Raw genomic sequence first — 25,795 nt, forward strand, 5'->3', positions numbered from 1 at the left:
AGGGAAGGGAAAAAGGAGTTCAGGAGAGTTGGCACTTTCTCAGAGATAATATTAAAGGTGCAACGGCAAACTATCCCAATGGAAGGAAAGACAGAAAGAATAGTAAGGGGTCAGTATGGCTCCTTCAGGAACTCTTTAATCATCTGAAAATCAAAAGGGAATCTTACAAAGAGTAGAAACATGGACAAATTGCTAAGGATGAGTACAAAAGAATAGCAAAAGCATGTAGAGACAAAATCGGAAAGGCTAACACACAAAAAGAGTTACATCTAGCAAGGGATATAGAGGTATTAAAAAGAGGTTCTGTAAATACATTAGAAACAAGAGAAAGACAAAGTGTAGTTCCTCTACTTAGTGGGGAAGTAGTGCTAATAATGGATGTTATCAACAAGGCTGTGGTATTTAATGTTAATTTTGCTTCAGTCTTCACTAAAAAGGTAAACTCTGACCAGATCCTTAACACAATTAATGTTATCAACAAGGGGAAAGGAACACAAGCCAAAATAAGGAAAGAACTGGTTAAAGACTAGTTGAGCCCAGGCTGGAAGGGTCTCTAGCCTGTGAGTAATAATACCTGAAGTTTCAAGCTGCAGGTCAATGCAGCTGTCTTTCAAGAATATCTGTAATCTACCTAAGACAACATTTAGGATGAGAAATTACTATTTGTAGACAATTTCTTTAGTGAATCAAGCTTAGTTTGCATGTTTTGTTTTATTTGCTTAATAATCTGCTTTGTTCTGATTGCTGTCTTTTATAATCACTTAAAATCTCTCTCTGATAGTTAATAATTTTTGTTTATTATTAAACCCATTAAATTCTAACTGGAGGGGCGGCAAGAAGTCGTGCATATCTCTCTTCACATTGAGGAAGAGGCGAATTTTTATGAACTTGCACTGTGCATATTTTTCTATACAGTGCAAGACAATATACCTTTGGGTCTACACTCCAAGGGAGGTGGGCACCAGAGTTCTTGGGCAAGTCCCTTAAACTGAGTCTTCCCAGAGCTAATCTCAGTGTCTGTGTCTTTCTGCAGCTGGGTGTGGCCCTGCCGATGGGTGTGCTAGAGGAGGTTTAAGAGCCTGGCTCGGCAAGACAGGTTAAAGGGAGCCCAGGCTGGCAGAACACGTGGGCTCAGTGGTATCTCAGTACATCCAGTGGCACTGTGAAGGGGGCAACCCATCCCAGTGATATATCTTGATTTTTAGTAGGGCTTTTTTGACACAGCTCCACATGACATTCTGATAAGCAAACTAGGAAAATGTGGTCTAGATGAAATAACTATAATTGCATGCAAAACTGATTGAAAGACTGTATTCAAAGAGTAGTTATCAATGGTTCACATTCAAACTGGAGGGATATATCTAATGGAGTCCTGCAGGGATCTATCTGGGTTCCAGTACTAGTCAATATTTTCATTAATCTCTCTTAGATAATGGAGTGGAGACTAAGCTTATAAAATATGCAGATAATACCAAATTCGGAGGGGCTGTTAGCATTTTGGAGGACAGGATGAGAATTCAAAAGGACCTTGATAAATTGGAGAACCAGTCTGATATCAACAAGATGCAATTCAATAAAGTGCAAATTACAGCATTTAGGAAGGAAAAAGCAAATGCACAACTACAAAATGGGGAATAACTGACTAGGTGGTAGTATTACTGAAAAAGGTCTGGCGTTATAGTGGATAACAAATTGAATATGAATCAACAATGTGATGCAGTTGTCAAAAAAAAATAAAAGGGAGGGGGACTACTGTCATTCCAGGCAGGTCATATGTAAGACCTGGGAGGTAATTTCCCACTCTTCTCAGCACTGGTGAGGCCTCAGATGGAGTACTGTGTCCACATCTGGGCGCCACACTCTGAGAAGGATGTGGACAAATAGGAGAAAGTCCAGAGAAGAGCAACAAAAATGATAGAAGGTTTAGAAAGGAATGAGGAAAGTTAAAAACTGGGCATATTAACTCTTGAGAAAAGAAGACTGGGGGGAACCTGATTACAGTATTCAGATATGTTAAGGCTTGTTATAAAGGGGACAAGGATCAATTGTTTTCCATGTCCACTGGAGGTAGGAGAAGAAGTAATCAACTTAATCTGCAGCAAGCGAGATTTAGGTTAGAATTTTCTAACTATCAGAACAGTAAGCATTGGAATAGGCTTCCAAAGGAGGTTGTGAAATTGCTGTCATTGGAGATTTTTAAGAAGAAGTTAGACACATACCTGTCAGGGATGATCTAGGTATATGTGTGTGTGTGTGTGTGTGTGTGTGTGTGTGACAGTCTGTATCCCTATGTTCATCCTTTGTACAAAACTATGATAAATTTTGTACAAAGTATACCTTGTGAGGTATCATTTGAAAACTTACAATTTCCTGATTATTATTGTCCTGGTAAAATATGTGTGGGAACATTGTATGTAGAGTTATAAAATTCTACTGTATTACATTGCTGAGACATGTTCCAAGTTTAGAAAAGCAGGCACAAACCAGTTCCTCAGAGACAAAAGGCAAACTGATGCCTCAGCCAGGTGTCAACAAAATCAAATGGACTGTCACCTGGTTAAGCAGTCATTCTTTGGCAGGAAAAAGGGTACATTTTGGGAAAGAAACTGCTGGAGGTTCCCGTACCCACAGACTTTCTGTCTCCTGAACCTCAGCTGGAGATAATTTTCAAAGAAAAAGAGAACTATAAGAGAGGGGAGCAGACCTCCCCCCCCAAAAAAAGATGTCTCCCTTCATCTCTACTGACAGCTTTGACAACACTTGAAGGACAAAGGAAGCACCATTGGACTGGGGAGGGATCCTGGCAGAAAGGAATTCAGCCAGTAAGACTACTAGAACATGTGGTGAGAGAGACGTTTGCTTTGAATTCACTTAGCCTGCTAAATTAGGTGTCAGTTGTATTTTACCTTGTATTTCTTTGTAACCAATTCTGACTTTATGCCTCATTACTTGTAATCACTTAAAATCTATCTTTCTGTAATTAATAATTCTGTTTTATTCTTTTATCTAAACCAGGGTGCTTGGATTGAAGTGTTTGGCAAACTCCATTTGAGATAACAGGATTTGTGCATATCATTTTCGATTAATAAAATCATGGACTTTATATTAGTTTGTGTTGTTCATGAGAGGGCTGGGCAGTACAGTATACACATTTAAGGGGGCAGTCTGGGACTGGAAATTTGTTGGTGTTGCCCTGCAGTGTAATTCAATAGTGGCTAGCTATAGCACTCATACAGTATAGCTGGGAATAATTTCCATGCTGGAGACTGTGTGAGTGTTGACCAGGAGTGGTTGCTCTCACAGCGAAGTAGTGTAAAAGGCACCTCAGCCTGGAGAATTGAGAGGACAGATCTGTTCAACAGTCTAGACTGTACCCTGGGTAATGTCACAATGTGGTTCTGTCTCAGCATGGGGGGATGGACTAGATCAGTGGTTCTCAAATTGTGGGTCGGGACCCCAAAGTGGGTCACAACCGGTCAACAGGGCTTGCTTAGACTTTTTTGGGGTCCAGGACTGAAGGCGAAGCCTGGGGCCAGGCTGAAGCCCAAGCTCCACTGCCTGGGGCTGAAGTCCTTGGACTCAGGCTTCAGTCCCCCTTCCTGGGGTTGAGTAGCAATTTTTGTTGTTAGAAGGGGGTTGCAGTGCAATGAAGTCTGAGAACCCCTGGACTAGATGGCCTCTCGAGGTTGCTTCCAGTTTTACAGTTGTATGATTCTATGATTTATTGCTGGAAGCACAAATCATCTTTACAGCTCTGCAGATTGGTGATGATGAGTCAATAAAGGAGATAAGCCTCCTTGTTGGTTTTACCAGCACAGAAGAAATGGAAGGGGTGCCTAGAAGAGAAGGAAACATAGAACCATAATGGAATAATATTTGAAAGACCCATCTGTTTTTTGGTGGCACTTCTGCTCATGCATCCATACTTTAAAGTGGCTTTGGATTGAGATCTGTGTTTTCTGGAGTACACCATTGATTTTATCTCCCAGCTTTCAACTTTTTTACCATATTCTTTTCCCCATTCTTCTTCTTTCATAACTTTTTCCTTTTCTGTTGTCCGTGTGGGACTGATTCTGATCTCACATACACTGGTGTAAATCAGGAGTTACTCTAATGAAGCCAATGGAGGCATGCTGGTGTAAAATGGGTGAGATCATCATCATCAAAGATGAGGCCTTGTCTTGAGTTTTTTCAAATCAGAGACATTGGCCCCTATTCTCCCCTCATTTGCACTGGTTTTTATCCTGGTGCGACTCAAGTGGGTTTACAGGTGTGAAAGACAGAAGAATCGGACCCCTTTTGTAACACATGTAGCATCCAATGGGCTCTGTACAAATAAAATAATAAGAAATAGTATGTGTTAGTTTGCTGCTGAGTTGCCATAACATTTTTATCTTTAACTGCTTGTGCCTTTTGATAGGTGATATAAATGGTGGTGTAATTTACAACTCCAGTGTAAATAGATAAGAAAATTGGACCAGTCTTCTGCTGCACAGGAGAAGGGGGGAAACCACAAAGGAACCATTTGTGGATCCCCAATCTTGGATGCAGCCAGGGACCAATTTGTCTCCCAATATAATTTAGAGCAGCTTCAGGACCGCTCCTCAACCCTGGGGCCATCTGCCTCCTGGGGATTGCAGGGCAACAAGGATTTTGGTCTTCCCTCTCCCTTTATGCATACTTCTGGCTTGGCCTAGTGCTGGAGGCTGGGCTATGCCAGCTTTATGCCACTGAGCAGTGCTCCTTGTGTTGGCGGTATCCATGGAGCCTGCTCTACAGCCCCCTTGTGCTAGCTATAGGGGAGTGCAGGATTTAGCCCAATGGATGTAAGTGGTATACTGTAACTTGCACAGATCTGACAATTAGTGGGTATGCAAAATTCAGCACTTGCATAAGAGGAAGCCATTCCAATCAGGTACCACTGGAGGTTGCACTCATGTCAAGTGTGAAATTGCTCCCTAGCAGAGTTGTGGATAATGAAGGTGGGAATTAAACTAGAAGTGTGGGTTTTATCTTACATCTTCCTGTTAGCTGCTTATCCTGTTAAATCCTCTCTTCTGTTCTCTTGGAGTATGAGTAACAAACCCACTGAATCCCAAACCAGTGTCAGTACCAGAGCACTGCTTTGCCATTTGCACACAATGGCCTGATTCTCTTGTCACTCAAACTAATGTAAATCAGCAGTGGGTCCACGGAATCCAGCAGAATTACACCACTGATGATAAATGGCATAAGAAGAGAAGCAGGCCCAATTACATTTTCTGACCAAGTTACACCTGACATAACTTACACCATGGTTTTTGTCACTTCTGAGTTTGGCCCAGAGATTTCCATTGCAGCTGCCTTCACTTACTCCAGGCTGCATTTCGTTGAATTTGGCCTGATCTCTTTATCTTGACCATCTAGATTTCATTTTAACCTTAACAGTTATGTCTTCTGAGCTGGAAGAAGAGGGTGTGAGGCTTCTTGAAATGGTGAAACTTAACAAAATGCTTCCAGATCATCTGGACAGTACAGGAAAGCTTCTAGTTTTACATCCATTGTGTGAAAAAGTACACGTGCATAAGCAATGAGAAGTTATAGATTTTATTGTGCGGTAATGTTTTGTGTCTGGCTACAACAAAATATATCTGCTGCCATTATTTACAGAAGTAACGGTGAGAAATTACAAAGCCCACTCTTCATTAACCTCCAATAAGGCTGTTCCTGCAGCCAGTGATTGTCATTACATTGATGGAGTGCTAATATTGCTCAATAGCCTTGCTCTGCCTGTCTCTCCACTGAATACATCACAATCCCTGCCTCCCCTCACTCTACAGTGTACGTCCAACAGAAGGTGCTGAAATGATTGATGAGTGAAGCAGCTCGTAAAGACAAGCACACTGCCCAAAGCAACAGCTGTCTAGCCCTATCTGCTGAATAATTAGATAAATGAGCCTCACACTAGATCTTACAGTCAGGGGTAGGAGGAAGTGAGAATATCCCCAGTGTTGAAGCAGGTCTCAGAAGACTTGTGTTCCCTTATTCCAACTTCCATTCCTGGTTATTAGTGTTTTATGCAGTTTACCTACTCCATGTTCCATACTTCACTGCCAGGAATCCACAAGTCCCCTGCAGGCATTTGAGAGAGGGACATATCGCTGGTTTAGTTTAGCTTTTTTTCTTCCCCTGTGGACCTGACTGTTGTAGTTTCCGGCACTCACAGAAGCTTTGTCTTTCTGTGCAGATTGAGAACGTAAGAAAAGGGCCATGGTGGGTCACCAAATGGGCTTATCAGAGGAAAAAACCTGCAGTTAACCAATTCTCTCCTCTTGGTTGAAGATCACCATGTTTTGGAGGCACAGTGTGAAAGGTGGGAAGTGAGTCAGCATGGTTCTGTCAGCCTAAATTACATAGTGACCATTAACAAATCCACATGTACTTACAGCTACTGTACAGTGGTCTAGAAATAACAAAATTAGTTCCCTATGCATAAAATAACGGTGCTATGACTGACACTACTGAGCAGGAACTGTGAGTAAATGGTGAATTTCTTATGCCGGTGACCCGTGAATATAAAGACATCCGTAAAAGTGGTGTTACAATTTAAAACCAGGCCTGGGTAATGAAAGCCTAAACAGTATGGGCTTGATTCTGCTTTCGCTTACATTGATGTAGATCAAGAGCAACACCGTTGAATCCAATGACAGAGTGCAGAACTGGTGTAAGAGCACAATAAAGGCCTATAGGCTGGACTCAAAACCCCTTGAAATCAATTAAAGGACTCCTGCTAAATTCAGTGCTCTTAGAATCATAGAATCATAGAATCATAGAATATCAGGGTTGGAAGGGACCCCAGAAGGTCATCTAGTCCAACCCCCTGCTCAAAGCAGGACCAAGTCCCAGTTAAATCATCCCAGCCAGGGCTTTGTCAAGCCTGACCTTAAAAACCTCTAAGGAAGGAGATTCTACCACCTCCCTAGGTAACGCATTCCAGTGTTTCACCACCCTCTTAGTGAAAAAGTTTTTCCTAATATCCAATCTAAACCTCCCCCATTGCAACTTGAGACCATTACTCCTCGTTCTGTCATCTGCTACCATTGAGAACAGTCTAGAGCCATCCTCTTTGAAACCCCCTTTCAGGTAGTTGAAAGCAGCTATCAAATCCCCCCTCATTCTTCTCTTCTGCAGACTAAACAATCCCAGCTCCCTCAGCCTCTCCTCATAAGTCATGTGCTCTAGACCCCTAATCATTTTCGTTGCCCTTCGTTGTACTCTTTCCAATTTATCCACATCCTTCCTGTAGTGTGGGGCCCAAAACTGGACACAGTACTCCAGATGAGGCCTCACCAGTGTCGAATAGAGGGGAACGATCACGTCCCTCGATCTGCTCGCTATGCCCCTACTTATACATCCCAAAATGCCATTGGCCTTCTTGGCAACAAGGGCACACTGCTGACTCATATCCAGCTTCTCGTCCACTGTCACCCCTAGGTCCTTTTCCGCAGAAAAGCTCTTCTATCAAGCCCTGTATGCACAAATGAGAGCAGTGGGCTTGGATTGTGCCCTGTATGCTCAAGTTTGCAAGCACTGGTGCTGCTGCCCCTGGAGTGTGCAATATTAGGAGGCAAGGCTTATGTTTAGGCAAAAAAACTTCACAATACAGGAAAAGTGGGCCACATTTTAAATTCATTCAAACCAGTGTAAATCCAGAGTAAGTAGACTGAGTTAATCTGGATTGACATGGGTATGAGACCAAAATTTGACCCAGAATGTTTGTTTTATCAATACTGTGTGTTCCAAGAGCACACTCTTGTGTCTTGCATTTTTTTTTTCTGTTTTATGGAAACAATCAGAGAGGTGTATCTGAAGCTTGACACTGCCAAGGACCTGAATGATTATTGGAACTCAAATAAGAACTTCAGCAGGCAGTCTGAGTGGTCCTGTAAATCACAAGTGGTATATCCTAACCCTTTAATTACAGGGGATTAGTTGGAAGTGTAGCAATGGACTCAGGGAATAATGACTCACAGGAAGCAAAGCATAAAAACCCAATTTCCTGCCTTTAAGGAGAAAAATCTCAATTTATAGTTCATTTAAATTGCAAGGCAATGCAAAAGTATTAAAGTTCTTAAACCCCACTGTTCAGCTGGCTTCAAATGAACTGCACTATATTCTCTCTTACCCAGAGCAGCAGCTGTGATCTTCAACCTGAAATTGAACTGAAAGTCTTTTAAGACCATTAGGTTCCTGGAGCTATATCCATAGCTGAATGAATTACTGTTCTTCCTTCTTTCATACTGCCTCCCTGGTGTAGTATATTGCATGGTCCTGCACTGGCTTTAAACCCATCACCCCTACCTGTTCATAAATTGCATGTGAAATTGTGAAAAGGGAGTTCAATGGGCCATGTGGCTCCATCAGTTCTGCCTTATGTAGTCAATTTGATTTACTATTGACAAAACCAGAGTTGGGGAATTTTCTTGTGTGACATCTTCTCTATTAAGTCACATAGGTAATAATTAGAATATGTAATAATAATTTGCACTTCAGTAGCACCCTCCATCTGAGAATCCTTAAAGCACTTGACCAATGTAATTGAATGTAGCCATACAACTTTCCTGTGAGGGAGATAGTAATTTTACCCATTTTACAGATTGGGAAATGAAGCAGAGATCAAGGGGCTCTTGTCTATGGTCACACTGCATGTCTTTGGCAAATCCGGAGATAGAGTCCATATCTCCTGGCTCTCACTCATTTATGCCTTACCCACAAACCATTTGCTCCAAATATGAATATCCCTTTGGCCTGGATATGATGTAATGTTTTACGGTGCTTAGCATATAGTACCAGGGTTACATGTGTGAATCTAAATATCAATATCCTCATTTTGCAGGCCACCTCTACTGTATCTTATACCTTTTCTGTTTGTTCCTTCTTCAACTATACCCAATGGCAGCTCTCTTTAGACTGTAAATTATATTTATTTTGCACACCTAGGGCTCGATTCTACTTCCAATTAATTTGGTGTAAAGCAGGAATAACTCAATTGAAGTCGAGGGAGTTACAATGGGATGAAACTGGTATAATTGAGAGCAGAGTAAGGCTCCTACACACTGCTAAATCAGTGGTAATCCTTTGTTACTACTCACACTCACTTTTCACATCAGTTATACACCCACTGTTTAATTTAAAGCACTGTTTTTGTTCACGTTCATTTTGTCCATGACAAAATTTCCATGATTTCCATGACAGTTGCATTTCTTTTTCTAGGTCTAGATTTGCTCCATAATGAGTTTGTGTCTAGTAAAAACCTGCCTATGTTCTATTAGTCTTTTTTCAGAGAAGACATTGCTTTCAAAGAGATTGGTAAAACCTCAATCTCCAAAAGAGTCATTCCAACTTTGTGGCTGAGACTGTGGTGTCCCCTTAAAAAATCTGCTAAAAGCCACACTAAGTGACATTGTAGATTAACAGTCGAAGGGACATCTCCCATGTTTAATAATTAAAGGAATATATAGTTTTGGAAACTAATATAAATATTACCTATCCATACTGTTTATAATATTTGGAAGAAAACTGTTTAAATTCATAGGGAAAATAATGATGTGAAGTTAATCCACTTTTTCCTAGTCTTAGACAATTTTTAAACACTCCTCTTTGCCATTTCATCATACAAGAAAGGTCAGCTAAGAACTTTTGTGTTTAATTAGCTCTTACAGCAGTTTCACCCTGGGGTGACTCCAGTTGACATTAGTGGAGCTGCTTCTGATTTTCAAGCAAGTGAGATCAGAATCTGGCAGTCCTTGCATCTGGTTTATAATGGGCATCTACTAAGTAGACGATGACACAAGGCAGTCCTGTGAATTGCCTAAGGTCATTACCCTGTCGTGAGTGTCTCTCTTAACTGAAAAAAGAAAAGGAGTACTTGTGGCACCTTAGAGACTAACAAATTTATTAGAGCATAAGCTTTCGTGAGCTACAGCTCACTTCATCGGATGCATTACTAACAAATTTATTAGAGCATAAGCTTTCGTGAGCTACAGCTCACGTGCATCCGATGAAGTGAGCTGTAGCTCATGAAAGCTTATGCTCTAATAAATTTGTTAGTCTCTAAGGTGCCACAAGTACTCCTTTTCTTTTTGCAAATGCAGACTAACACGGCTGCTACTCTGAAACCTCTCTTAACTGAGGTTACAATCCAGAATTCTCGGATATTCTCAGAACATAATCTTTCTTCACTTTGACCAATAGAAAATCCTCAGTCTCTTCTTCAAAACAAATGAAAGACCAACGCTCTGGAATTATCAATGTACATTGCAACACAGTGTCGTCATCTCACCTCACATATACCAGAAGACCAGGAACTAGTAGACAAATAATATATGCTGTCTGTTTCTGGGGTCTTCCCTGATGAACTTGGAATGGCAGTTTATTCAGCAAATTTGCCACTAATGATAGTAAATTTTGTAATTTCAGCTACACTGTTTTTTTATGCCAGTGAGAGAGAAACCTGGCTCCTGAAACCTTTGCCATCCTAAAAGCAATAATATTCGTTGGAGAATAGAACGGTCCGTTATGTTAATTCAGCAATGAGAAGAAATGGACCTAATTCTGATTTCACTTATCCAGGTGTAAATCAGGAGTAACTCCACTGCAGCTAAGGAAGTTACACTGATGTAAAACCAATGTAATTTAGATTAGAATCAGTCCTGGGGTGTATTCAGTCAGGTCTTCTCCCTGCATGAAGTGATCAGGAATTTTCAGGATCTGAGTTATTAGTTCTCAAATACAACACCTGAACACACAGAAAAAATAGATTTTAAAAGTGCATCAGGCAATTTATTTTTATTTACAGTCTTATGTCAGTTTGATTTCCAACAGATCAGTCTAATCCAGCAGATCCCAAATGTTGGCATCTGTTTAAAAATAGAGGACACTGCTGAGAAAGCAAACAGGGAGCAAGATGCAATCAGGAAAACCGTTAAAGGGTTATATTTGCTCTTTTGTTTTCTTGCCCTGCCAGGGACTTATTGCTGTGCTTCCTCCCTCCTTCATTGACTTGACTAGTGAGCTCTCCCTGAGCTGCCTGGAGAATTGCATCTGCAATCAATTAATTATATTGAGCCAAATTCAGCCCAAAGCTCTAATGGGTGTAACTCCCACTTTCTTCAATGGTAGCTGGGCCTACCTACGGCAGAACTGAATAGAATGCCTTTAACACAATATGGAAAGTGGGGTGGCGTAACAAAAAAGCCTTTTAAAATGAGGGATTGGGGAGAAAGGTTAAACAGACAGTGAGGCTGAATAAATGAGAACAGAACCTTCCACACTCCAACAATGTTTCTCTGCTTTACTTTAATTGGTAGTGGAACACAGAAGGAGTGGAGGATTGGGCCAAAAGAAATCTAATGAGGTTCAATAAGGATAAATGCAGGGTCCTGCACTTAGGATGGAAGAATCCAATGCACCGCTACAGACTAGGGACCGAATGGCTCGGCAGCAGTTCTGCGGAAAAGGACCTAGGGGTGACAGTGGACGAGAAGCTGGATATGAGTCAGCAGTGTGCCCTTGTTGCCAAGAAGGCCAATGGCATTTTGGGTTGTATAAGTAGGGGCATAGCGAGCAGATCGAGGGACGTGATCGTTCCCCTCTATTCGACACTGGTGAGGCCTCATCTGGAGTACTGTGTCCAGTTTTGGGCCCCACACTACAGGAAGGATGTGGATAAATTGGAAAGAGTACAACGAAGGGCAACGAAAATGATTAGGGGTCTAGAGCACATGACTTATGAGGAGAGGCTGAGGGAGCTGGGATTGTTTAGTCTGCAGAAGAGAAGAATGAGGGGGGATTTGATAGCTGCTTTCAACTACCTGAAAGGGGGTTTCAAAGAGGATGGCTCTAGACTGTTCTCAATGGTAGCAGATGACAGAACGAGGAGTAATGGTCTCAAGTTGCAATGGGGGAGGTTTAGATTGGATATTAGGAAAAACTTTTTCACTAAGAGGGTGGTGAAACACTGGAATGCGTTACCTAGGGAGGTGGTAGAATCTCCTTCCTTAGAGGTTTTTAAGGTCAGGCTTGACAAAGCCCTAGCTGGGATGATTTAACTGGGACTTGGTCCTGCTTTGAGCAGGGGGTTGGACTAGATGACCGTCTGGGGTCCCTTCCAACCCTGATATTCTATGATTCTAGAACAGAAAGCATGCATACAGAGTCTTAACCAGACTCCCTGTCTAATGATCAAATTGTTTTCTTACGATAATAGATTTAGGGCCAAATCACTCCTTTTAGGCATGAGTGTACACAGAAAGGAACACAAAAATACTGAATGGAATACACTGATGCCTGGTGTAATTCCATTGTCAGTGGAGTTACAGCAATGATGAAATTGTCCCAGTGAGTTTGAACTCATCAAGCTTCTGATTTAATCTCATCTCAGTTTGGAGGGCTAGTGCCACCATGAAGGGGGATCCTCACCCACAAGGAGTCCCATCCCAAAGGGGGAGAGGAGCATTTGGCATTGCGTCCATTCCCCGCTTGTGCACAGACTATATTCAGATGGTAATTTTCATGAAATTGCTCCGTTTGCATTGCAAAGAGAAAGAAACTGTATTTGCCTCAAAATTTGGAAAACAGTCTTCTCTTAAGGCATACATGCCACTTTCATAATGTTAACAGTAGTTATGCTTTCACGCTATGATGAGGACACCACTTACTGCACTGCTACTTGCCCAAACTTGTGTGTTTGATACAATTGACATATTTAAGAAGCTTTTAACCATAAGTTCTGTCTGGTTGTCGTCTTAAAGTCAGTCTGCTTCCGGACAAAACAACACAGCTGTGACTTGAAAGGAAATACACAGGAGTTGATAAAGATGGGGAATGTATCCTACAAAGTTCAAAAAGTCAAGTGCCAAATAATAGTAAAATTCTGAAGGGACCAAAGCTATGTTGAATTATCAGTGGTTTTGCTTATATCTAAATTGGTTACAAGTTTGGTTAATGATACTGTATAACCTCATTACATCCCACAGAGATGTATTTTAGTCATAGAAATAACACCTTGTTATATACTCATCTAATGGGTTGTGAGCGAACTTGTTTTAACACATCCTTTAATGCTTATTACATTCCAGACCCTTGGAGATAATTTCAAAAGCTGACCATTAAAACTAGGCTCTTTCACAACTCTTTGATGACACTATGAACCTGGCATTTAATATCTGCATTTGGATTAGAAATTAAAACGTGTAAATTACAGATATAGCTTTTATGTGCTTGCTTTATTGATCAGTCATCTTCATAGAAACAGCAGCAGTCTTGATAGCTTAGTATCCTAGATTACCTTTTGGTTTGCTTAATTGGTCTACCAGGGTGCAGTTAATTTTCTATTTATGTGAATCGCAAGACAAAAAAAGATGATGTAATACCTTTGTACTAGAGTAACAGAAACATTAAAATACATTGATGCGCCCGGTAATTATTAAATACACAAGCTGACCATTAAGGCAAGAGAGAGGGGGCTCTCGGCCTTATTAATTGTGCACTGTAGGCCAAATCCTGCTTCCTTTACAAACACTTGGATGTCTATTGACCTCAGTGGCCCCACTGGCTTGAGTAAAGCAAGAATGATTTGGCTCACTGAAATTTGAAAACCCATTTAAAAAATCCTAAACTCTAGTATATTCAATGCTCTAATTAAATGTGGTTTTCTTTCTGTGTTTGCTGACAGGTGAAAGTCATGGTGCGCATTTGTTCCACCCTTGCCAGGGATACGTCTGAGTCCAGCTCCTTCTTAAAGGTTGATCCCCGTAAGAAGCAAATTACTCTTTATGACCCATTGTCTTGTGGAGGCCAGAACACCTTCCAGAAAAGGGGCAATCAGGTTCCCCCCAAGATGTTTGCTTTTGATGCAGTTTTCCCCCAAGATGCATCTCAGGTAGGCAAAGTATGACTTGGACTAACAAGGATCTAAGATGCTTTCCAGGTAGCACTAGTGTGCCCAAGAGGCATATTCATCCCTGCTGTAATTTCAGAGATTTCACTGGAGTTAGACCAGGGATTAATTCGGTCCACAGATGCCAGCAATATTGTGACAAATACGTTAAATCAAATCTCTTTAATATGATGATCAGATTTTCTTTAATCCAGTGGTTCTCAAACTCTGGGTCAGGACCCCAAAGTGGGTCGAGATCTCATTTTAATGGGGTTGCCAGGGCTATTTTAGACTTAGGCTAGCTTTGGCGCCCAAATCCGGGGTGGCAGGGATTGGGCAGGCTTCAGTCCCCCCTCCTGGGGTCGTGTAGTAATTTTTGTTGTCAGAAGGGGGTCACGGTGCAACGAAGTTTGAGAATCCCTACTTTAATCTTTTGCATTATATGTGCGATAAATCATACGAGTGATATAAAATGCTGCCTAGCCTGCAAATAAACACCAGATAGCAGTATTTGATGGTACCCGTTCAACTGTTTTTGGTTAGTGCTCATGTTGATCATATCATGGCGGGGGCGGGCATTAGGGTGTCTGTGTGTTTGCGTCAGGGAAGCCTGGCTGTTTAAAAATAGCCGGAGCCTCGCGAACCAGCTGAGCGGCAGCGAACCAGCGGAGCAGCGGGGACAGCAGAGCAGCTCACAGCAGGAGTTTGCCTGGGACTGGTAAGTATCCGAGTGTGTGTGTTTGCTTGCTGAGGAAGTATCCGAGCGTGTGTTTGCTGGGAGGGAGCCTGAGTGAGTGTCTGATTGGCTGCTAGCCTGCAGGGGGCGGGCATTAGGGTGTCTGTGTGTTTGCGTCAGGGAAGCCTGGCTGTTTAAAAATAGCCGGAGCCTCGCGAACCAGCTGAGCGGCAGCGGAGCAGCGGGGACAGCAGAGCAGCTCACAGCAGGAGTTTGCCTGGGAGTTCGCCTGGAGTGAGCCCAGTGAGGCTTACATCTTGCCAACGTCTCTGAGGAAGCTCCGTAGTAGGTAGGTGATATGGAAGGGGGGAATTCAGCTGTTGTGACCTGCACTGGATGTGCCATGTTTGTCTTTCTTCCACAGGACAGAAGCGACTTTGTCTGTACAAAGTGCAAGCTGGTCTCCATATTGGAAGAGAAGATTGAAGGTCTGGAGCAACAGGTAACGACCCTGCGTTGTATACGAGAGACTGAGGATTTTCTGGACCAAACTCAGGATAGCCTTCTAGGGGCACAAAGCTCTAAAGATGTAGAGCAGGTTGCACAGAGGAGCCAAGAGGCCAGTGAAGAAGCTTGGCAACATGTGACCTCCAGAAGAGGTAAGCGGAATGTCCGGGTTCCAGTAACACAGACACAGGTAACTAACCGCTTTCATGTTCTCTCCACAGGTACCAATGCGGAGAGTGGACCAGATGATATGTCTGGGGGGAGAAAGCAGAAGGAGACTCCGCTGGTTGGGAGGCATGAGATGCGATGTCCTGAGGTTGGAGGTTCCACGACCACCACTCCCAAGAGGAGAAGGCGGGTGGTGGTGGTCGGGGACTCTCTCCTCCGGGGGACTGAGTCATCTATCTGCCGCCCTGACCGGGAAAACCGAGAAGTCTGCTGCTTGCCAGGGGCTAAGATTCGTGATGTGACGGAGAGACTGCCGAGACTCATCAAGCCCTCGGATCGCTACCCCTTCCTGCTTCTCCACGTGGGCACCAATGATACTGCCAAGAATGACCTTGAGCGGATCACTGCGGACTATGTGGCTCTGGGAAGAAGGATAAAGGAGTTGGAGGCGCAAGTGGTGTTCTCGTCCATCCTCCCCGTGGAAGGAAAAGGCCTGGGTAGGGACCGTCGAATCGTGGAGGTCAACGAATGGCTACGCAGGTGGTGTCGGAGAGAAGGCTTTGGATTCTTTGACCATGGGATGGTGTTCCATGAAGGAGGAGTGCTGGGCAGAGACGGGCTCCATCTTACGAAGAGAGGGAAGAACATCTTTGCCAGCAGGCTGGCTAACCTAGTGAGGAGGGCTTTAAACTAGGTTCACCGGGGGAAGGAGACCAAAGCCCTGAGGTAAGTGGGAAAGCGGGATACCAGGAGGAAGCACAGGCAGGAAGGTCTGTGAGGGGAGGGCTCCTGCCTCATACTGGGAATGAGGGGCGATCAACAGGTTATCTCAAGTGCTTATATACAAATGCACAAAGCCTTGGAAACAAGCAGGGAGAACTGGAGGTCCTGGTGATGTCAAGGAATTATGACGTGATTGGAATAACAGAGACTTGGTGGGATAACTCACATGACTGGAGTACAGTCATGGATGGTTATAAACTGTTCAGGAAGGACAGGCAGGGCAGAAAAGGTGGGGGAGTAGCACTGTATGTAAGGGAGCAGTATGACTGCTCAGAGCTCCGGTACGAAACTGTGGAAAAACCTGAGTGTCTCTGGATTAAGTTTAGAAGTGTGTGCAACAAGAGTGATGTCATGGTGGGAGTCTGCTATAGACCACCGGACCAGGGGGATGAGGTGGATGAGGCTTTCTTCCGGCAACTCACGGAAGCTACTAGATCGCATGCCCTGATTCTCATGGGTGACTTTAATTTTCCTGATATCTGCTGGGAGAGCAATACAGCGGTGCATAGACAATCCAGGAAGTTTTTGGAAAGCGTAGGGGACAATTTCCTGGTGCAAGTGCTAGGGGAGCCAACTAGGGGGAGCGCTTTTCTTGACCTGCTGCTCACAAACCGGGTAGAATTAGTGGGGGAAGCAAAAGTGGATGGGAATCTGGGAGGCAGTGACCATGAGTTGGTTGAGTTCAGGATCCTGACGCAGGGAAGAAAGGTAAGCAGCAGGATACGGACCCTGGACTTCAGGAAAGCAGACTTTGACTCCCTCAGGGAACAGATGGCCAGGATCCCCTGGGGGACTAACATGAAAGGGAAGGGAGTCCAGGAGAGCTGGCTGTATTTCAAGGAATCCCTGTTGAGGTTACAGGGACAAACCATCCCGATGAGTCGAAAGAATAGTAAATATGGCAGGCGACCAGCTTGGCTTAATGGTGAAATCCTAGCGGATCTTAAACATAAAAAAGAAGCTTACAAGAAGTGGAAGGTTGGACATATGACCAGGGAAGAGTATAAAAATATTGCTCGGGCATGTAGGAAAGATATCAGGAGGGCCAAATCGCACCTGGAGCTGCAGCTAGCAAGAGATGTCAAGAGTAACAAGAAGGGTTTCTTCAGGTATGTTGGCAACAAGAAGAAAGCCAAGGAAAGTGTGGGCCCCTTACTGAATGAGGGAGGCAAGCTAGTGACAGAGGATGTGGAAAAAGCTAATGTACTCAATGCTTTTTTTGCCTCTGTTTTCACTAACAAGGTCAGCTCCCAGACTGCTGTGCTGGGCAACACAAAATGGGGAAGAGATGGCCAGCCCTCTGTAGAGATAGAGGTGGTTAGGGACTATTTAGAAAAGCTGGACGTGCACAAGTCCATGGGGCCGGACGAATTGCATCCGAGAGTGCTGAAGGAATTGGCGGCTGTGATTGCAGAGCCCTTGGCCATTATCTTTGAAAACTCGTGGCGAACGGGGGAAGTCCCGGATGACTGGAAAAAGGCTAATGTAGTGCCCATCTTTAAAAAAGGGAAGAAGGAGGATCCTGGGAACTACAGGCCGGTCAGCCTCACCTCAGTCCCTGGAAAAATCATGGAGCAGGTCCTCAAAGAATCAATCCTGAAGCACTTAGAGGAGAGGAAAGTGATCAGGAACAGTCAGCATGGATTCACCAAGGGAAGGTCATGCCTGACTAATCTAATCGCCTTTTATGATGAGATTACTGGTTCTGTGGATGAAGGGAAAGCAGTGGATGTATTGTTTCTTGACTTTAGCAAAGCTTTTGACACGGTCTCCCACAGCATTCTTGTCAGCAAGTTAAGGAAGTATGGGCTGGATGAATGCACTATAAGGTGGGTAGAAAGCTGGCTAGATTGTCGGGCTCAACGGGTAGTGATCAATGGCTCCATGTCTAGTTGGCAGCCGGTGTCAAGTGGAGTGCCCCAGGGGTCGGTCCTGGGGCCCGTTTTGTTCAATATCTTCATAAATGATCTGGAGGATGGTGTGGATTGCACTCTCAGCAAATTTGCGGATGATACCAAACTGGGAGGAGTGGTAGATACGCTGGAGGGGAGGGATAGGATACAGAAGGACCTAGACAAATTGGAGGATTGGGCCAAAAGAAATCTAATGAGGTTCAATAAGGATAAATGCAGGGTCCTGCACTTAGGATGGAAGAATCCAATGCACCGCTACAGACTAGGGACCGAATGGCTCGGCAGCAGTTCTGCGGAAAAGGACCTAGGGGTGACAGTGGACGAGAAGCTGGATATGAGTCAGCAGTGTGCCCTTGTTGCCAAGAAGGCCAATGGCATTTTGGGTTGTATAAGTAGGGGCATAGCGAGCAGATCGAGGGACGTGATCGTTCCCCTCTATTCGACACTGGTGAGGCCTCATCTGGAGTACTGTGTCCAGTTTTGGGCCCCACACTACAGGAAGGATGTGGATAAATTGGAAAGAGTACAACGAAGGGCAACGAAAATGATTAGGGGTCTAGAGCACATGACTTATGAGGAGAGGCTGAGGGAGCTGGGATTGTTTAGTCTGCAGAAGAGAAGAATGAGGGGGGATTTGATAGCTGCTTTCAACTACCTGAAAGGGGGTTTCAAAGAGGATGGCTCTAGACTGTTCTCAATGGTAGCAGATGACAGAACGAGGAGTAATGGTCTCAAGTTGCAATGGGGGAGGTTTAGATTGGATATTAGGAAAAACTTTTTCACTAAGAGGGTGGTGAAACACTGGAATGCGTTACCTAGGGAGGTGGTAGAATCTCCTTCCTTAGAGGTTTTTAAGGTCAGGCTTGACAAAGCCCTAGCTGGGATGATTTAACTGGGACTTGGTCCTGCTTTGAGCAGGGGGTTGGACTAGATGACCTTCTGGGGTCCCTTCCAACCCTGATATTCTATGATTCTATGATTCTATGATCAGTGTTGCAAGTCAATAATGTGAAGATGGCTAATCCTACATTCTGTCCTCAGTTTATTAAAAAGCTGAGGAATATTTATGTTGGGTTTTGCCACCCAGTTCAGTATAAGAAGACACAGACTTTACCCCATATATATAAATAATTAGTGATAATCTTAATTATGGATTAAAAAACAACAGAGTAACAAATGCCTGTAAACTGGACCAATGGAGAAGCAACCACCAAGGTCTTATCTACAATAGGAAATTTTTCCTAAAATTCCTATATGTTGCTACTACTGGCTGAGCTCCAGCTGAGTGGCATAGTGTAAGAAGTGAAATGGAATAGTTTAGACAGGGGTCTGTGTGTCTGTCTGTGTTATCTAAACCTGCTCAGGGTGAATCTATATGACAAGGTGCTTAAAACACCACCGGCTACCAATATCTTGTCTTCATTAGGACTCCTACCATTGTTAACAGCTGAGGAGATTCAAAGCAAAGGTGGGGAATTTTAGAAAATATTTCCTAGTGAAGACAAAACAAAAGGGGGTGTGCCCTGTTCATAGACTCCCACCCACCCCCGCACAAACTCTCCAACAGCAGAATTGTAACATTTCCACTGCATCCAAAATTCTGGTAATAATTTGCTAAACAACAGAGCTGGTTGAAAAAATGCAATTTTTTTAAAGAAAAAAAGGTAAACAAAAAAAGGCCAAGTGAATCCAATTTTGCATCCAACTTTACCAAATAACAAGCCTCTCCTCTTCCATTATGCGCATTTCACCCACCTCTGCTTAGCAGGTGCAAAGTCTATTTAGAATAAAAGAGCCATCTGCCATTTTTCAACATACAGAACTTTTACAAGGATAATGAAGTTTCAGCACCTCATGCTGAAGCAAGTGGACTAGGGCTTCCATAAAGGGAATTTAATTGACTCAGAGCCAAGTCCTAATCACCTTACTCATGTGAGTAGTCTCATTAACTTCAATGGGGCAACTCACCTTAATAGGGCATGCAAGATTGGGCCTTTAGAGATGACACGATACTACTGGAAATCAGCAATAGCATTTTGGTACTGTCATGAATATTTATGAGGTTCTGTTAATTTTTTTTATTGTTAAATATCTTTGTCAATCCTGTTCTACCTGTGGCAGGCTGAAGTATGTGCTGGAACTGTGGCTGAGGTGATCCAGTCAGTGGTGAATGGGGCAGACGGCTGCGTGTTCTGCTTTGGCCATGCCAAACTGGGTTGGTATTGTTGCATTTCCTTAATCAAACAGCGAAGTTTCTACTTCAATCCTTAAATGATTTTTATTTTAGGTTAAGGAAAACAACAGCTTCTAAACTGCCTACGTTCAGTACACTATTAGGTATATGAAATTGCACACGTCTTTTCCCTACCTGGTCCTCCTTTCTCATTTGTCCATTTATTCTGCTGTTGCATATTGTCGAAGTCCTAAATTGTGAGGTCTCAGCAGCATGGGTTGCCTTTGTGTGTGTTTGTTCAGTACTTTGTACAATGGAGTTCTGAGCCCTGCCTGTTGTCCTTGGGCACTACTGCAGTGGAAGCAATAGTAATAATAATAATTTAGTGATTAATGAATTATCCCATAGTAGTCTACAACTTTTATGAATATTTTCAGCGTTAGAAATCTAGGCAACCATTTCAGTCTTATGGGCTGATTACAAACTGACTATTCCTTCAATATTTGAATATATAAAATATATCTACTCAAAATATAAGCACTGGGACTGGGTGCCTAAGTCACATGATATTTTTTGCTCTTCCTTGATGGATGAGCTACCCATTATAAACCACTTTCTTTTCTGCCTGAAACAAATTGCATTAATTGAATCTTCAGCGAGTAGCCAAAAATTTGCTTCTGCAGCCATTTGCATGATCAAAACTTTCAATGCTGACAAAAATTGTGTAATCAAAACAAGATTCTTTTAGAAGACATTAAAATTCTAACATAATTTTATGTACTGCTCGTCTGTATCTAGAGGTATCTGTTGGGAAATGATGACTCTTTAATGGCAACAACTTTGCCACCTTTATTACTGCCTGAAAAGTGATCACACACAGTTCTACCACATTAAAAAGACACTTCAAGGAAACTTCCATTCTTCAGGCAATGCGGAAGTACAATACACTGTCAAGGCCTGATTGTCTCAAATTGCATCCAAAATGGAGGTACCCAGAATTGATGAATACTTAAAGTCTCAGGCCTTCATGACTTGCTTAAGGCCAGAGAGTAAGTGAGGCAATGCCAGCTATAAAGTCCATGCTCCCCCAGTCCAGTGTCCTACCAATTGGCCGATTCTGCCTCCCAATTTCCACGTTTTTTAATTATCTAATCTAGACTGAGATAAAGTATAAAACATTAGCTGACAATGTGCAGCTGCTTCATTAACTGCCTTCCCCACTATTCCTACTCCTACAGACACACACAGACAGTTTCACAAAGAGTTGTAAAGTCTAAAAATATCTTGCTGAACTAACCCTCTTAACATTAGATTCCACTTATGTCCATAATTCATGAAATAAAATGAGATAAAAAAAAGCCACAAGAAATTGTCTAAAGTGTATGCATATCCATGTGTAACAGCTATAGAAAGAGCTATAAATGAGAGAGATTCTGAAAACTTAATTATGTGCAGTATATGAAGTAATACAGAAAACAGTAAGATAATACTGTATGGATGCTTTTAATTAACAGATTTTTTAAACAGAGACAGGCCTGCACCAAAATACTGGTTCCAAAGAACACCAAACTTAGGGAATGTTTTGATCTGGATCCAGACTCCACATTTGTGGGACCACCTCTGGACCAGATTATTTTATATGTCTAGCTTCTGCTGAGTGTAGCTAAGGGTGGGGATGCAGAAAAGAGCCAATTGCAGCTACCTGATCCCCGGGGCCAGCTCTACATCAGTTCCAGCCCTAGCATCCTATAGAACCATCTAGGGGCTGCTCTGAAGTATGCTGGCTAGTAACGTTCCTCCCCACCTCCCCCAGGAGATCATTTCCAAACTAGGGATTGTTGGAGCACATGACACTCGGCCACCCTCCACCCTACCCGACATGCCTTCTACACTGTTAGCTGCAGAGTGGTGTGAGAGCCAGATATATCCCAGCTAAGGATTCCTTGAATGTTAGGGGAATCTTCATCTAGGGAGATCTGGCTGTTTTTCAGCCCCTTTATGGTAACAGAATGCTGCAGAGAAATGGATAACAGCTCTGCATCTAACCTATCAATTTTAAATGCTGTTATTTTGTCCTTTCTTTCCGTCTATCTTTTGTAAAGGAAATTGTTTTCCTGAGCCTGTGCAGAATAATGTCACTTGACAGAAAGCTCTGCATGCACTGAGTGTAATTTAATTTTCTTCTCTCCCCTCCCTCCTACCTGACAGGAAAGTCATACACCATGATTGGAAAAGATGATTCCATGCAGAACCTAGGCATAATCCCCTGTGCCATCTCATGGCTCTTCAAGCTGATTAATGAACGGAAAGAGAAGACTGGGGCCCGCTTCTCAGTCCGGATCTCTGCAGTGGAAGTATGGGGGAAAGAAGAAAATCTGAGGGACTTACTGTCAGAAGTAGCTACAGGCAGCCTGCAGGATGGTCAGTCCCCAGGTGTCTACCTTTGTGAGGACCCAATCTGTGGCATGCAGGTGAATTTAAGATTTATTTTAAATGGAACTAATCTCTAGCAATGTAATATTTAGGCTTGAAAGGATTAGATTCTCATCAGTAAACGCTGGAAAATATCAATTGCTGCACACACACAAAAGTGATAAAAATATGTCCATCGATGATAACTTTCCAGATAGGCAAAGTAAGAAAAATCTTCTTGAGAACTTATTTGAATTTGGTTTAAGGATATTTACTTGTATATTTTGATGTGATGCTGGCAATTTTTGTTTTAACAGTTATAAAGCTTTAACTTTTGATTCGCAACATCTACTGTCATTTAAATAATTATTGTCCAACACCGTCCCCCCAATTTCCTGCAACTGTGAGAATTTAAATTTATAAAAATTAAAATATGCTGAAAGCTAAACCTTCATCAAAATTATCAAAAAAAAATTGAATCAAATTCTGCCAAGCCTAGTGATATTTTTCTGTGCTACTGAGATGGTAGAATTCAATTCAAGAACTACTGTAAGCATAAACTTTTCGGACTTGAATGTGTTTACTTTGAAACATACAAGAACTTTATGACCTGCAGCTGTGGGGCCATCTGCTTTCCCGGCCTCAATATTTGTACCTCCAATATAACTGATAATGAGCAGGGGTTGATGTGTGCAATAAAATTTGAAAACATTCAGAGCAAGCAAATTTAACCCCCTCCCTCCCCCCAAAAAAGAGAAGAACTGTGATCTCTTTTATAAAACAACAAGCTAAAATATTAACAGTATTGCACAAATAGCTGGAAGCCATTTATATGGCTGTTTATCTCTCTATAAACTCCATTATTTATAGCACTAGCATTAGCAATGTTGTAGGAAGTATTAATAGCTACTTATTAATTGTTGCCAAGAAATAAATGTTAGAGCTGGGCAAGCCAAGAATAACTCCAACTCTCTTCTGGTGTGGAGAGTCAGCAGGAACACCTAAGTAGTTCATATTACCTCCTGGACAACCATTAGAAAGTCTTTGAGTTTTTTACTTGTACTTAGTTGGTACAAAAAATGCTCACTCTTTCCCTTTACTTCATACACAGCAACAGGCCTTGTCCCCCACGTGAGCTCACAATTTGGGGGAAATCCACAATGACAGGACACAATTATGGTCTCTGAACCCTAAGCACTTAGCAGCCTCAGGGCACCAATCACTCTAGAGAGTGGGGACAGTAGAAGCAGGACCACAGGATGATGTACAGTATTGTCAACCCCAACTGTCAAAGTGCAGTATGTAGAAAACAAGGGCCTCATGGTTTCACAGCTACATACAACACAACTGAATTAATGCTTGATATACTCAGAGGAAAAGAAGGTAAAATGTTCTATTAATATATGTACAAAATCAGCAACATGATTCCTATACGTCACATTATTCTTAATCAGACTTTAGTGTATATGGTTTTGAGCATTATCTTGTTGTTTACAAGGTGAGGTTGTTTTAATATATATCTACCACAAACCATGCTCTGCATCAACTGAGAAACTCTGCGTTAGTAAGAAAACAAGTAGATTAGTGGGATTTGGTTAGACTGATCTAGTGTTCTAATGATTTTATTCACCCTTTTTTGGTCTCCCTCTCTTTTAGAAGAGGAACTTACTCCTGGGCTGCACTCATAGTAAGGGCTGAAAAAGGAAACTTGTCAGTGTATTTTAACCTCTCAGACAAACAGGCCTCCCCTGTAGTCTGTGGACCAGCTCTATGTATTACCAATGCTAATGCCATCATCAGTGTATGTACAATTATTAAAAAATAACACGGCATGGATTAAAAACTGGCTAACTGATAGGTCTCAAAATGTAATTGTAAATGGGTAATTGTCATCTAGCGGGTGTGTTTCCAGTATGGTCATGCAGGGTTGGTTCTTGGCTCAATGCTATTTAACATTTTTATCAGTGACCTGGAAGAAAACATAAAATCATCACTGATAAAGTTTGCAGATGACACAAAAATAGGGGGAGAGGTAAATAATGAAGAGAGGTCACTGATACAGAGCAAGCTGAGTGCAAGCAAACATTGTGTGTTTTAACATGGCTGAACATAAATGTATACATCTAGGAACATGGGGGACTCTATCCTGGGAAGCAGTGACTCTGAAAAAGTTTTTTGGGTCGTGGTGGATAATCAACTGAACATGAACTCCCAGTGTGACCTGGTGTGCAAAAGAGCTAATGTGATCCTTGGATGGATATACAGGGGAATCACGAGCAGGAGTAGAGAGGTTATTTTATCTCTGTATTGGGCACTGGTGTGCTCGCTGCTGGAATACTGTGTCCAGTTTTGGTGCCCACCATTCAAGAAGGATATTGATTAATTGGAGACAAGAACCATGAAAATGATTCAAGGATGAGAAAACATTTGTTATACTGAAAGACTCAAAGAGCTCAATCTATTTAGTTTAAAAAAAGAGAAGGTTAAGGGGTGACTTGATCACAGTCTATAAGTATCTACTTGGGGAACAGACATTTAATAATGGCCTCTTCAGTCTAGCAGAGAAAGGTGTAATACAATCCAATGCCTGGAAATTCAGACTTGGAAATAAGGTGTAATTTTTTGACAGTGAGGGTAATTAACCACTGGAACAATTTAACAAGGGTCGTTGTGGATTCTCCATCACTGACCATTTTTAATTCAAGATTGGATGGTTTTCTAAAAGCTATGCACTAGGGATTATCTTGAGTGAAGTTCTATGGCCTGTGTTATACATACGGTCAGACTAGATGATTGCTATGGTCCCTTCTGGCCTTGGAATCTATGGAGCTATGAATGTTATATTTCATAATCACGTGTCACTTCTCCAAACTAACATTCAATGACATGAATCACACACACATTCCTCACGTTATCAAGGGTTAGTAATAGCTGACTTCATGCTGGCTATCATTTTGGAGAGAGAAGAGCAGTTTATATTCCCAACTCTGGAGACTGTGACTGAGGTCCAGCAAATGCGATTTTATTATACATGATGTGCTGCTTCATCTAATGGATTGTCTCCAACCAACTTGTGGGGGAAGACACAAGGGTGCTTCCTCTCTTTTAGGCTCTTCCTCCACCCCTCACAAGAGCTGAGTACAATCTACAGACTTTTGTTTTCCCAGAGTGCAAGGACTGCTCCCTCCTCAGTCCCTTGCACACAAGCCATAGCCCTGCACCTGCCCATCCGCCCCAGTCAGCAG

General features: G+C 42.5%; 1 protein-coding gene across 4 annotated transcripts in view; it reads left to right on the plus strand.

Annotated features, from left to right (window-relative positions):
• The window catches only part of KIF26B (kinesin family member 26B), a 429,496-nt gene that overhangs the window by 317,270 nt on the left and 86,431 nt on the right, over nucleotides 1-25,795 (plus strand). For all 4 annotated transcript variants that reach the window (XM_043512263.1, XM_038396564.2, XM_043512264.1 and 1 more), the window contains 3 exons: nucleotides 13,715-13,921; nucleotides 20,087-20,180; nucleotides 22,347-22,609. In XM_043512263.1, coding sequence (XP_043368198.1) covers nucleotides 13,715-13,921; nucleotides 20,087-20,180; nucleotides 22,347-22,609 — 564 coding nt within the window. The remainder of the gene's footprint in view (nucleotides 1-13,714; nucleotides 13,922-20,086; nucleotides 20,181-22,346; nucleotides 22,610-25,795) is intronic.

The sequence above is a fragment of the Dermochelys coriacea genome, chromosome 3 (assembly GCF_009764565.3).
Source record: "Dermochelys coriacea isolate rDerCor1 chromosome 3, rDerCor1.pri.v4, whole genome shotgun sequence".
NCBI classification, from domain to species: domain Eukaryota; kingdom Metazoa; phylum Chordata; order Testudines; family Dermochelyidae; genus Dermochelys; species Dermochelys coriacea.